Source organism: Vidua macroura, chromosome 16, assembly GCF_024509145.1.
Source record: "Vidua macroura isolate BioBank_ID:100142 chromosome 16, ASM2450914v1, whole genome shotgun sequence".
Classification (NCBI taxonomy): Eukaryota; Metazoa; Chordata; class Aves; order Passeriformes; family Viduidae; genus Vidua; species Vidua macroura.
This window is the reverse complement of record NC_071586.1, coordinates 11,404,963-11,419,251: the sequence shown is the minus strand read 5'-3', so window position 1 is coordinate 11,419,251 and position 14,289 is coordinate 11,404,963. Positions and strand designations below refer to the sequence as shown.

The window sequence follows — 14,289 nt, the reverse complement described above, 5'->3', positions numbered from 1 at the left end:
GTGTAACTTAAGTTAAAAAGAAGTCCCGTTAACGTGTTTGAATTTGCAAAATGCATTCACTTGGCAAGAAATTAACTTGTAAGCTTGACAGGATGTTTGCTGCATTCTGATACAGGATAAAGAACAGAGAAATGGGCATTCAAAGGCAATTACTCTTCACAGGGCTTGAAACTTGCAAGTGTGTATAGCATAATGTATTAATGCAGGCCTGATTCTTGTGGGTTTGTTACTTTCTCTTTATTGCTCCTGCTACTGTTTTGTTAATGTTAATTGGCTCAAAAAAACCTAAAATGGCACAGATTTGGATATTTAAATTATGCTTATTCTAAAAAGCAGCTCTGTCCTTGATGAAATGCTGCTGCTTGTTTAAACAATGTGGGAGTCTGATATAATGATTTTTATAAAATATGACTTTTTGTGTTTTGATGAAATAGATTCAAAAATTAAAAAAAACCCCAATGTGTTGGTGCAGATAAAAGGGGGATGATGGCTGCTTCTGTAGTATGAATGAGAAATTAGAAGTTTTCTCATTCAAAATGCCTTCTGTGTTTAGATGCAATATTGTGAACTACATGGAAGATCAGTGTATATTTATGTACGTTAATAAATTACAGCATAGATAAAATGGCTCTTGGGTATTAGATCAAAGCCACACAGATTAATAAATACTTGGAAAATGCTTGTCTGTTACATCCAACAAGTAATTAGAACAGAAAATTAATCTTTTGACTTTTAGAACCTGCCTGAAATATCGAGGGTACAAGCATGAAGGTATTTGACAGGGGAACCAGACTCTGTCTTTGAATGCATTTACCTATTTCTAATTGAATCCCACAGGAGTTCTGTAGGACATCAAACGGAAGATCATCAACCAGTGTTTTATTAAATTTCTCAGCATTATCTTAATAATTTGCATCTGTAAACCAGGCTATTGCAAATAGCATATGCATAAGGGCAGACAGCTCTTCCTACCATCTCGGAGTTTGAAAGATGTCAAAGCTGTTCAGAGAATGTACTGAGGGCTTAGAGCTGCATTGCTTAAAAAGGAGCAGAGTGGTTAGGTAAGGAGAAGAGAAAATCTAAAGTATCTGTGGAAAATACATGGTTTTAGTTACTGTCATTCCATCCTACCTTTATGCTGTGGACTGAATCCTAAAGGGGAGTTATTAATCCTTACCCACTCATAAAATCATGAATTGGTTACAGAACTGTTGTACTGAACTTTAATACAGAGGTCATTAAAATTGGTCATGGGCTTTTTGTGAGCTTAGGAGCCTTCATGCACCTCACTGGCTAATTTTTTTTTTCAAATTATCTTTGTAATAGATAAGCTTTTCTATTTTATTATAGAAGTCCCATCTTTCATGACTTTCAAGCCTGTACTCCAAAGACATCTTTTAATAAACTTGTGAACTTGGGTTTTTTAAATGGTAAAATTTACCATCCTTTGCTTAAACTATGGTTGTCTTCTTTACATTTGTCTAGATTAAGTCATGATTGAGTTTGAGTTTGGAATAGGAGCTGCCAACTGTCCTGATCCAGTAGGTTTTGGAATAAAATCTCTGGCCAAGATCCAAAAAGTCTCGTTCAGTAAGAGTCAAGAAGAGCAGAAATCAGCAGGGTCAGGGGCAGTTTTCCATGGGTCCTCATGGACCCCTTGTTTTGGGCTGAGGATACTCAATGGATGTTTGGGTTCTGTGTCAGCTCCAGCAGCACCTCTGCCAGCAAGGCTGGGCTTCTGATCCCACAACACTCTGACAGTGTCACCCATCAGCAGGCAGCTTTCATTAGCATAAGAAAATAACATGTCATGTTTCTCACTCTCCTAGAGAATGAGCTTGTAGTATCAGAAGTAATTATTCTGACTTAATATCTTTGGAAGCCAAGCAAGTTTATAAGTGAAGTTCCCCCATACATCACTGTGTCTTCTTCCCACCTTGACACTCAAGGTGTTGTCAGGTGGATATTTGGAATACTATCAGTTGTTTAAGTGAGCTGTTTGCTTGGTTTCTTTCTCAGTTTGCTGTGTGCACTTCACTCTGGAGCACAACAGTTAAACGGTTTCTGTAGTCAGGTACAGGCTATTTCTCTTTTGTAGTTCTGAATGGAGAGAGAATGAAAGGAAGAAAATCTTATTTGCCATTATATTACTGTTTCTATTGAGGGAATGCCTGGGAAAGGAAATATTTCTGCTGCTGAGGCAGAAAACAAATCTATCTCCAGCACTATTAGGCAATTCTGCCACTGAGCTCTTTCTGTAAAAATCGCCTTAACTCCAATTCCAAGGATAATTTAACAATATCCTAGTAATTTTTCTATTTCTCTACTATGTCTTTTTTTTCTCCCCACAGTTTTTTAAACCTTTTCAGTGATTTTGCTTGCAAGTCAAGTGAACTGGGACTTTTAAGCAAAGCTGCTACTTTGGAAAGTCTTACCCTGCTGCATTAAATATTTATTTTGAGAAGGTAGGGTTTTACTTTTGGGTAATGAACAGCTCAGTAGTTTAATTTAGAACTTTGAAACGTCTGTATATGCCTGTAGCAGACTGTTTGAACACTGTGAGAAAACAGGTTGGAAACTTGAAAATGGTTTTTATCATGGGGGTTGAACAGTTTCAAAAGCCATTCTAAACACGCTGGTGATTGTGTGAGACTCGGACAATCATCTTTATATTTTGTACTGGCATTTAGTGGACTTATGTCAAATAAATGAAGTAGCATGTAAGAAAGGGAATTGAAAGTAGAGCTGATCCTGCACAGTCTGCAGTCCTGAGAGGGCATTGCTCCTGTGTTGGCACCTTGGATCAATATGCAGCTGTTTATTCTTAGCTCCTGCCTGTGTCCATGCTGCTGTGTGATGGAATGGAAGCCTAAAAGAAAGCCCAAACCCAAGGGTTAAAAGTTTATTGTAATAAAAGTCACTGTGGAATAAATAGTTTGGACAATACTGTTGAAGAAAGGACACCTAAATTATAAATATGAATGGAAGGCGTTCAGGTTTTCATATCTGGTGTCTTTCTTTGAAACACAACACAGGGCATGTACCACAACCTCCCTGACAGCAGAGCTAAGGGTATAGGGGAAAGGTGTTCTGTGTGCTTGTCTTAGGAGTGTCTTGTTCCCCATCCCATGTTGTTCCAGTTTTACCATAAAAAAAGAACAAATAAACAATTAATTTGGCCCTGTGCTCTTCTGTGATGAAAACTGTAAAGTGTTTGTCTGATGATCTCAATGGGTAAGGTAAGACTTAGGGTCTTAGGGAAGGATAGAGACTGTCCCTTAAATTCAAATCAAGCCCTTATCTTCGTTGTTTTCAATCAAAATCAAATTAATTCATTGGTTCACCTTCATAAGTAGCTATTAAAATTCAAACCTACTTCTTCATACACTCACTTGTTTTTAGTTATGCAGAAACAAGTTCCAATGGAATTAATGATAATCAGGGTTGAACTTGACATGCTTTTACTTACGGTAAACCATCAGTTTAACACATTTTTTATGTGACAATCCTAACCATTTAAAATTGTCCAGACAACCTTTTCCCTTTTGCAATCTTAATAAACAGCTGAGAGAATACAGCAAAATCCTTACACGGGAAAAAAATCAGTTATACTCTAACACAACTTGATGGCTGGAAAAAAGATTAGAGCCTGCACTGTAACAGGCAGTGATTTTTGTTTGAAACACAGATACTTAGTCTGAAATTTTACAGGCATTTTCTTGTAAAACTTTGTGCTCAATTTTTTTTCAAGTTTTTGAAGGGAGGGGTGACTTTTCTTGCATCTTGCCCATAATATGTCAGAGCCTCGCACAGAATCTGGGATCGCCTGACTCATTGATTCAAATTCCCTGTCACATGCCCTCCCATCCTGTAATGCTCTTCATAAATGAATCAAGCTTTATCTTTAGACTGACCAACTTTGCATTTTTGAGAGGTGGATGTTGTGTCTGCACAGTTGGTATTTAGTGTATCTCCCAAAACTGTCAAAAGAATGCAAAGTTACAGCATCTCTTTAACATGTTAAAGAGGTCTCACATAATTCTTTTTCTCATATCTTTTTACACAGCTAAGGGAAGCTTTCAGTTGCATCAGGTCCAGATTGGTGCTAGTTTGTGCTGTTTGCATTTACTTTGTTTCTAGATATTCAGTTATACCCTGTGCATTCAAGGCAGTCTTGCGCTAAAGTATTATTTTCAAAAGCAGTTAACGGTTTCAGGGATTTTTTGATTATTTCCTCTCTCCTCTTTTCTGTGAGCTTTTCCTAATACTAGACTTTTCATGTCTGGAAACTTTATATAGACTATTACAGCAAAGATTGTAAGCAACTGTGATAAACAGGTTTTTAAATCTCATAGTTGTCATCAGTCCAGTGTTTTAGAAAGGCATATGGAATCTTTTCTTTCAACTCAGCAACGAAACAATTTGTGAGAGACCAGAGATAAAAAGTGAAGGAGTTGTATAAAAATTCTTGCTCTCATTCCCTTTTCCCTCTACACTCTAGAAAAGATTTCATTTACTGGTGATTATGTTCTTTGAAATAAAAACAAAATTATATGTTGAGCTGAGATCCTTTTGGTCCATGGATAAGCCACAGTCGTGAGTTATTGCGAGATGATGGCTTGCAGAAAGCATGTTGTGTACATAAACATGTGGAAGTTGTATGACATTTCTGTAAATATTACTTTGTACAGAGTTACTGTTTAAAAAAAAAAGCTTTGGGAATAAATGTGCAGTTTTTTCAGCTGGGACAGTGCTTTGCATTTAAAGTAAGAAGTATGTTTAAATTTAGTAATTTCAGGCACAGTTCATAAGCCTGTCCCAAAATATCAGCAGTAGGGAACTCATCAGGTATTTTAGGTTTGTAATTTGGTTTTAAACATATAATAGGTTGTTTCAGGTTGAATAAATATTGTTTTCTTAATGCTATAGTAATCTGGTCTTTCCTAGATTTCACTGTATAGTACTCAATATGATCACTTAGAAACAAACTACTTTGGAGGATGCATGGAGCAGGCATTTGCTATTGCTGTTTGTTTATTATTATAAGCTTCTGCACAAAGACTTTCTTGATTTGTGTTCTGCAGGGGTAGCAGAAAGGCTTCTACCATAGACTTGATCAAAAATGTGGTCCCTGTATTGGAAGGAGGGAGGAGGGGAAAGGATCTCATTCCTAAAAAAACAGAATAAGCAACAACTATGATTGGGAAAGTGTATTCCTGTAACCCCAAATAAGTTCTTTATTCATGGCAAGTGTCAGGATTGCACAAACCTAATAAATCTGTAAGCTCAAGATGTGTCTGTCTTCTCAGAATTGCATTGCCAAAACAATTATCCCTTCCTTAAGCTGGGAGTTGTCTGAAATAGCCACCTTTAATGGTGTGATTAATGTCTATTGGCAGTCCATAGGACCTGAGTAATTGTGGCTAAAAATACTGAGGAAAAAGGGCTGTGTGTGATGCAGCACAGTGGTGGGAGATAACTTGCTGAGTGTTTTTTAGCAACTCATGCTATGCTTGCATGTTTCTTGAGAGGAGATCTCTTTGGTGTTCTGCAGGGAGGATGCGACTAAACACATTTTTCCTTAGACTGTGATTAGCAATCACTTTTGCAAATAATCTGCAGTTGTCTCAGACTCCACAGTGCTGTTCCTGTTGGAGCTGCAGGAATATCCTGCTATCTATTTCAAATTCAGCCATCATCGTCTTGTGGCCTTTCTGTTTATAGGTCAAGTCTTTTGTGGCCAAAACTTCCACTAAGAAACTCAAGATATTTCATGAGAAATATGAGTGGAATCATCATTTTCACTGTTTTCTTTATTGCTTTAGTAGCTTTAGTCATTGTTTTAAAGGTCTACATTTAAAAATCCTTTAAAATCTGTTATTGTGCTAATTAATTAATATATGACATTTGAAAACAGGACAGAACATCTTATTCTGCTGAGTTCTGGTGCTTCAGTCAATAAGCACAGAAGTGAAATGAGTTTGTTCACTTGAGAGAGGCAGCAAGTGATGTTGTAATGATCTTGCACACTAATTTCTACGAACTTTGTATCTTCCTCTGAACAAGCCCAGGAGTAACCTGTGCTAAGCATCAATCAGATTTACAACCCAATTATTTGCTAGAAGAAAAGAAACACTGTTGTTTTCCAGTAAGTGGTGCTATCATTTGTTTGCTTAGTATAATTAATCTTCAAATGATCAAAGCATCTAAAATACATCTTACAGTCTTGAAAGGCTGGGGGTTTCTGGAGGTGGGATGGGTGTGCATGAAGTTCAGATCTGATAATCATTAATCATACTCTCCAATACATATGGTCTTCCTTCCTAAAACTGGAAGTTTCTGTCACTTTCCTAAGCAATATCTACAATATTTTTTGCAGAAAGTGACACTTCCTTAAAAATCACAGCATTTTGTTCTGGAATGTGAAGAGATTTTGTGCAATGTGCACTCAAATCTGAAAGCAGGTGTGAATGCACACGATGTTGGTGCACTGGCATTTTTGACAAAAAGGCCAATTATGTTTTTTCTGAGAGAGATCATCAGGGTCAATTCTTAAAAGACAGAATGAAGCACTACATTTTGCTTCTGTGAAGTTCTTTGAGATGAGCACTATAGTTACAGATGATTTTGGTTTTGATCAAGTACTGATGTAAACAGTAGATTACATTTAGGAGACAAAAACTCATCACTGTGCTTGATTATATTAAGATTAAAAACTTAATCATGGAAGACATGCTAGAATACAGTGACGATAGTACCATGTAGTTCTTGTAAGCAAAGTCATTCATCTTAACATGTTTGGGTGAAAAAAAATCAATGTTTTCTGCATCTCCACATCAATATGTTATAATGATTTTTCCTCACTGTTATGGCAGCTTCATTATTTCAGTGGAAGTACCTTATATACACCAGCAAAGTATCATCTCTGATAATCAGATTACATCTAGAGTCTTCCTAAGTTGATAAAATTTTCTCTTATATTGTCATTCATATATGTATAATACAAAATAAAGCTTCTTCAGTGCTCAGCTTTTAATAATCTTGTTCATAATTAAATATAAATCTAACTAAAACATATTCTTCTACATTAAAGTCTTGTCATAAAACCATTTCGAATATAAACCTTCAATACTCAATAGAGTGATACAATATATATACACACACACAAATGCACTTTTTTGCTGTTAGTAGCAAGCATTTTGTTCACTATTTGCACAACTTCACAGTCATACGTTTCATACAATGACACTAAATCAGACTTCTGATTGCTCATTACTGTCAGGAATGACAGACGTTAAGGCAGCCTGACAGAAGCGATGCAATGTTGACATTTTTGTTTTCTGTTCAATGTACAGCCGCAGTTTGTCTCTGAAGGTTTCCCCCAGAAAGCTGTAAATTAAGGGGTTCAAGCAGCTATTAGAAAAAGCTGCTAGGTTCACAATATGTCCTGTTAAAGGATAATCATGCCTGAAGGATGGGCTGTTTGAAGAGACGGGCTCGCTTTTCCTCTGGAGAAGTTGGACGCTAATGAAGACGTTTTCAGGGAGCCAGCAGATAAAGAAAACCAGGACAACAACAAAAATCATGCGCAGAGCCTTCTGTCGCCGCAGACGGAGACTCCTGTGCTTGTGTGCTTTTATAAGGACTCGAACAATTAATGAGTAACAAAGCCCGATGATCACAAAGGGGATAATAAACCCCAGGGTTATCTCTAGCCACTGGATTTCTTTTACATCTGCAAAACAAAAATAGACCTCTCCGGTGTGTTGTAAGTGCACGGCTGTAAATGGGACTAGAGCTGCCGAAATGGATGCCATCCATATGAGCCCACAGCTCAGTCTAGCGTGCTGCATAGTGCGAAATAGGTTGGACCTCATTACTTTGGCCAGGGCTAGGTATCTGTCAAAACTCATCCATGTCAGAAAGAAAATGCTGCTATACATGTTGATCTGAAGGAACAAAGACATAAAGGTACAAATGATGGTGATATCGTAATATTTCTCGTCAAGATTAAACACCTCAATGAGAGAATCAGCCACTAGAATGAGATCAGCCACTGCCAGGTTTATGAAGTAAAGGTCTGGGATTGTCATTTTTTCCCGAAAGCTAATGTTGACAACCAGTATCAGAATGTTTCCCACAAAACCGATAGGAAAAAGGAATATTGTGTAAAGACATGATAAGAAAAGGCCAATAACATATTGTTGGTGTTCTGATTTATCAGCTAATCTAGAGGATATGCTGTCGTTACACAAATGGGATCCATTCAGGTTAAAAGTTGTGCTGTTACATATAACAGGTGATACTGAGGCGGAATAAGTTTCCATGGTTAAAATGTCTGCAAAAAAAGATATTAGTGCTCACAGTTTGGTGGCAATACCAAAAAAATCAGATTTTTGGCTGGTTTCAACTGAATTCCTAGTAAGCATTTTTGATTGGAATTGAAAAAGATACAGACTTTTGTATAGGCAATTAAAGTGCTTTAAAAGTCAGATTACTTAGACTTAAAACTGACTGAAATATAATACTACAAATAGTGACTGTCTTAATTTGTTTTACAGGATACTATATACATTTTAAATGAGAGAATTTGCAGTTCCTGTATGCCTTAAGATCATGGAGGAATCTCTTTACCATGGTGGTACTTTGGTCTCTTTAATGAAAGCTTTTCAGCAGCAGAGTTCCTTCATGCAAGTTGGAAGGCAGTGGAATTTTAGCTCCATTTGTTTTCTTTTAATAATCAATGAACATCCTTGGACCTGCAATTTGCAAATGGAAAACGATTAATCTCATATTCCAGCACTGTTCCATGTGCCATTAGCTTCTGCTAACTTAAATCACAGCCGAGGTTGTAGGAAACATCATGTTCTAATATAAATGCAAAGGTTCACTTAAAAGAATTAAAATTTGTTCTAGATCAAAATACATGATGAGGGCAGGTCTGTTAAAATTGTGGGTGCCCGTCAGGGGTTCAGTATTAAAAAATGAAGAAATACAGAGAAATCAAATGAGTGACTTTAACCTAATAAAGAAAAACTCTATTTTTAATATATAGATATATATATTTATTTTGTCAGCTTGTAAGGCTAATAAATTGCAGAGTCCATGGCTGAGAAGGCAACACAGATGAAAAGCAGTTGGTTCCTGCTGCTTTCAGTGGGAGGGAAAGGCAAATTTTAGAAATTAAGGTAATACAAGCAGCATATTGATTTACACCAACATTATTATACTCAATTTGTTTTCTGTTGTGATTTATTATGTTTCACTGACTTCCGGGTAGTAATGGAAAATAACCAGTTATCGGATTTGTTTACTCCTAATTGTTGAATGTTATGCACTTGAAGCATTGCTAGAAGTTTATTTAAAAAAAAGAAAGAGCCAAACAAAAGACACCCCAAACAAATCAAACAGCAAGAAAATTGTAAACCAGGCTATTTTGTGCTAAGTTTTAAGTATTTTTAACTGCTTTAACCTGCATCTTACTATCAAGCCATTAATTTTTATTTGCATGAAAATATATTTTAAAAATTGTTTGCTAATAAAATTCATGCGTATTTCCACATTTTAATGACTTCAATCCTGCCACTATGCAGTCTGGGGGAGGAAAGAGCAGATCACTAGTGGAGTAGGAGTGTTAGAGTAGTTTTAGTCAGAAATACAGCTCTGAGTTTGCTTAAATGTATTCAAGTCATCAGAAATAGGTACAGATACTTAAATAAAGATAGGGGTTCCAGAGCCTTGATTTCTTACTGAAACAGGCATAAGTTCCCAGTACCTGTTGCTGTGTTTTGAGTAATTTAAATCTTCATGCTAAAATATCCATATGAAATGATGCTCATTAGAAGGTTCAGTGTTTGTTTCAAGCAGCTATGAAGTCAGACATAAACTGTTGTCTTTATGTAACAGCCTTTTATTTGTGAACAAGGCAGTAAAACAGATTTAAATACAATGAAAGATAAGTTAACAACCTGAGCAATTGATTTTAAAAGGTCCATCTGTGGTCAGATTTTAATTAGATCCGAAAGGCTGCCAAAAGCCAAGCAATTAAAAGCATTACAAGTAACTATGTACTGTGAAACACTTTATTTTACCTGAATCCCATTTCTCCCGAGCTGGTTTTCCTGCAGACAGCAGCAGGCTGCTCCTTGCTGGGCGCACACGTAATGGATGTGCCAACTTCCACTGTCCTCTCGGTAAAAACTTGCTTTTAGGTGTGCAGAGCTGCAGTGGGTGCCACCTGTTGATGATTCAGCAGTAAAAACAAAAATCATATAAAAGTCTTATTCTGCTTTAAAACTTATTAAATAAAGGAGAGTTTACAAGAGCAAAATGCAGATCTTGCTGCACGTCCTTGGCAATAAAACAAGCTTTATAGATTCCCAGGGTTGTTCTAATTTGTGTGCAGTTGAAGTGCTGCTGAACAGCCTTATAAGGCTAGAATTAACCCTGTTTCTGCTGGTTTCTTTTTTACTAGAACTACTCAAATGTCTTTCTCTTGTATTTGTCAGTTTTATTCTGCCTAATGTTCATTGCACCCTCGTTTCTGCCTCTGGTGTTTTTTTAAGTTTTATAGTCCGTTCAAATCTAGAGCTCAGCTGAACAATAATTAAGAGATTTATTTGCAAATCATAAGGAAGCATATTTTACTATATATATAGATAGATATAAAGCAATTATTACTGTTATTTGTGCTATTTTTTAAAAGCCTCTGAGCAGTCTAAAGGGAAATATTTGATTGAAGACATCAAGCATCTTAGAATGGTCATTTGCTAAACAGAGAAGAGAAATTTCAGTTTTCCTACCTTCAAGTCGATCCCATTTTGCCTGTTTGTATTTAAATTTTCAGGTATATGTTGTCATTCTCTTACTCCTTAGAATTGCTCAGCTCAAAATCACATGGAGGAAATAAACTTACCCTACAGAGAATGAAGAGCCTCAGTTTTGCATTAACCACCAGTGTTGCAGGTGGAGTTTTGCATTTCATCTGCAGGGGGTAAAAAAGCCTACTTGACGTTTCCAGTAACACCACCTACTGGTGGCCTGTGTTCTTAGAAAGGGAAAGAAGTCAAAGCTTCCTCATAAAAGAGCAATATTTTATTTGTGGCAGTTGCTTTCTGTGATTATGTTGATCTGACACCTGAGCGTTAAATGCCGCGAGTGGCTTTGCTGTGCACGGACGCAGCATTCTGCTGCTGCTGGGATGAGATGAATGGGATCTCAGCATTTAGGACTTCAGGAAGACAGTGTGACAGTTTCAGAAGTGTGGAGTAAGCAATTAACATGTGGTTATAATGGATATATGACACCAATTGCATTGGTCACATATCTTTAGATTACAAAGCACCTCTCTGTAGGAAAGTGAAGCAGAGGTTCTTTACGTGAGTGGTTTTGGGAGCAGAAGCCCTTTGCCTTCATTGAGGCAAATACATTATTTGCTGGTTTTTGTTTTGCAACACACTGTGTTTTTCTGCACACTGTGCATAGGAATAGTGGATTTTGGCAGAGTTATTAAAGAAGATTTTAAAGATGTTCTTGCATGATGACTCTTTGTAAATAGTTTTGGAATCAGTTATTATTTAGATCAAAAGAATGTTTGTGCAGATTGGTGCTGGTAAAATGTTTTTGAACAGAAGATTTCCACTGTGTGTGGAACGGAGTGTTTTAATACAGGGTGATGAGGACAGAGCCTAGTGTTCTGCTTTGAGACATGTACAAATATGATTGCATTGTAGGACTGGAATATTGTAAATGTTAGAAAAATCTTGTGATACCAGCTTTGAAGGTCTTAATTTTTTGCTGTCATAAAAGAACAGGATTAAAAAGAGTCTTTATTGTTGTTTGTTGGTCATGTGGTTTTGCTGTATTTAATTCTGTCCTTCAGAGCTTCCACTGATCTTGCAAGGGCCTGAAGGATTTTTTACATTTCTTCATGTGTAACGTTCACTTCTGGGTGTCAGTTGTTTATTATTATGGGGGCCTGGATTTGATAATCAGCTGGTCTGTCTGTCCTTGCTTGTCTAGGTGTGAATATCAGCTAATTTACTGTTAAAATGTATAATTCTGAATGATAATTTTGTTGTTGAAATTCACGGTAAGAAATACGTCACTTTGCCGTACTTCCAGAGTTGTAAGGAAATTCTCTTTCAAACAACCCACGACGTAGCTGTTTTCTGTGCTAGAAGAACTGTGAAGCGTAAGAGGTCATATTTAGTATCATAGTAATTTTGTATATTATTGTGTTGTAGTTAATGAGTTGTGTATTTCTCTAAATATTTTATGAGATGATCGTGCAAATCCTCTGAATCCTGTTTCCTAAAACAGATCACAGCACTTTCAGGCCCTTGTTTATGCAGTCAAATTATTATTACTGATTAATCTATCTTAATCTCACTGTTTGACATTTCCATATTCCATAAAATACTTCAAAGTAATTTTAGCAGCTGCTGAACGTTGTACTTTTGTTCTTTCCCTGTCACTATTCCACAGGACTTTACTGTGACTGCCTTAATGATCCATGGTCACAGTTGTGAGAGTGTTGAGTCTTCAAGCTCCATCTGTCTTACCTTACTGTGATTGTTGCTGACAAAATTTGTGAGAGCAACTGGTGCAGTAGCATTTGTATAATGTCAGACCTCAGTAATGCAGCATTTGGAATTTTCCTGGTTTATTTTTATGTAGCAGTCAATGTGTAAAGCTCTGTAAATATCTCAGTAAACATGTCTAACACCAGAGAGTCTTTCAGAAGCACTGCTGCAGTTGTGATGTACTTCAGTGCACCAAGAGGCTGAATCTGGGGTATAATAGAAGATATTCTGTGTAATTTAGCAGACTTCAACATATGTGCCTGTTATTGTGCTGCTAAAAGGTGGCAGCTGAGGGGAAGGAAAGTGGGAGGTGTGAGTATGGGAGAGAGCAGCATTGAGGGGTCTGATGAATCACAGCTCTTGTGGCAGCACTCTGTGGCAGCCTCTCCAGCTGGATAAGCCCTCTAAGATGCAAGAGACTCTTGGATTCTGTCACAGGTGTGGAAGTGTTTTGGGTATGAAGCTGTTGAGTCCTGAAGAAATTAGATCAGGGCAAGGGCACAGAAAGCTGAAAAGAGTAAGGTATAGCATGGAAGGGGAAAGAAGCATAAATTAAAATGGTATTGGATTGCTGGCACTGTAATATAACCATTTGCAAAAGAAATAAGATTTGTGTAAGAATCTCTACTAGAACTATCTCTAGAGGAAATACAGGTGCTGTGGTGCTGTTCACAAGGTTTTCTAGGTAGACTGATGTCCAAACTCTCACCTTTTTCAACCACTGAATGAAATCAGATTCCATTACCCTGCTCTAGAGCACCCTCATACTTTATCTTGTCAAGCCTCAGTAGCAAATAGTCTTTCTTATAAATAATCAAACTTAGTTTGAGCTGGAATTAATTGTTTCTGTGCCTTCAGAAAATGTTGGATGGAGTGTATTTTGTGTATTTAGGCTTTGCAGTTGCCAATAATTCTGAGAATGCATTTTTCTTACTAAAAATAATTTTTTAAAGTTCAGCCTTTTCCTTTTGCAGGGACAACACCCATTCAAACCAATTCAAACTATTCTGGTAAAATATTTTTATTTTTCTTAAAGCATATATTGCAAACCTCCTAAGGGATAATCTAAAAATTCCACTAAATGGGTCCACAAAATGTTGTCTAGTGAAAGATCACAGAATCCTAGAATGGCTTGGGTTGGAAGGGATCTTAAAGACCATCTAGATCCAAGTTCTTTGCCATGACACCTTCCACTAAACCAGGGTGCTCAAAGCCCCATCATAGGACTTCAGGCTCTGTTCAAATGCTATTTAAAAAGATTTTTGCAAAACATCAATGATTTTTATTTTAGTGGCTGAGTCTGGCAGTCCTTTGCTGGGCACTTTGTACCATGGAAGTGAAATGCATTCTTTCATTCTCTCTAGTGAATGAAACTAGTGAATTTATTTGTTGTGCAACATATATAGTGGACACTATAGAGTACTTACTTTGGCTGGATTGCTTGAGTTTTCACCCTGCCCCAAATCTTCTTCACCTACCTCAAAATCAAAATAAATAATACTAGTGCCCTTTCAGCATCTGTAAGTTTAATATTAGAATGTAAGTAAGGGCAGGCTTAGAAATATGTGTAGGGATGTAGCAGCTCGTGTGCACATCCAGTCTCCAGCTCAAATGTTGTTTGCAGTGGGATCAGATCAAGTTTGAGCCAGCTGGTTCAGTAATGATGAGTTCTGAGTTTTTTTCAAAAACATGTTACCAACTCAGA

The 14,289-nt window shown here is 36.9% G+C and overlaps 1 protein-coding gene across 1 annotated transcript; it reads right to left on the bottom strand.

Annotated features, from left to right (window-relative positions):
- Positions 1-5,814: 5,814 nt before the first annotated feature.
- Positions 5,815-10,365, bottom strand: LOC128815356 (G-protein coupled estrogen receptor 1-like). Its single transcript, XM_053992045.1, has 2 exons — positions 10,092-10,365; positions 5,815-8,759 (listed from the first exon to the last, which is right to left on the bottom strand). The coding sequence occupies exon 2, from the start codon at positions 8,325-8,327 to the stop codon at positions 7,254-7,256; it is 1,074 nt and encodes a 357-aa protein (XP_053848020.1). The 5' UTR covers positions 8,328-8,759; positions 10,092-10,365; the 3' UTR covers positions 5,815-7,253.
- Positions 10,366-14,289: the final 3,924 nt, after the last annotated feature.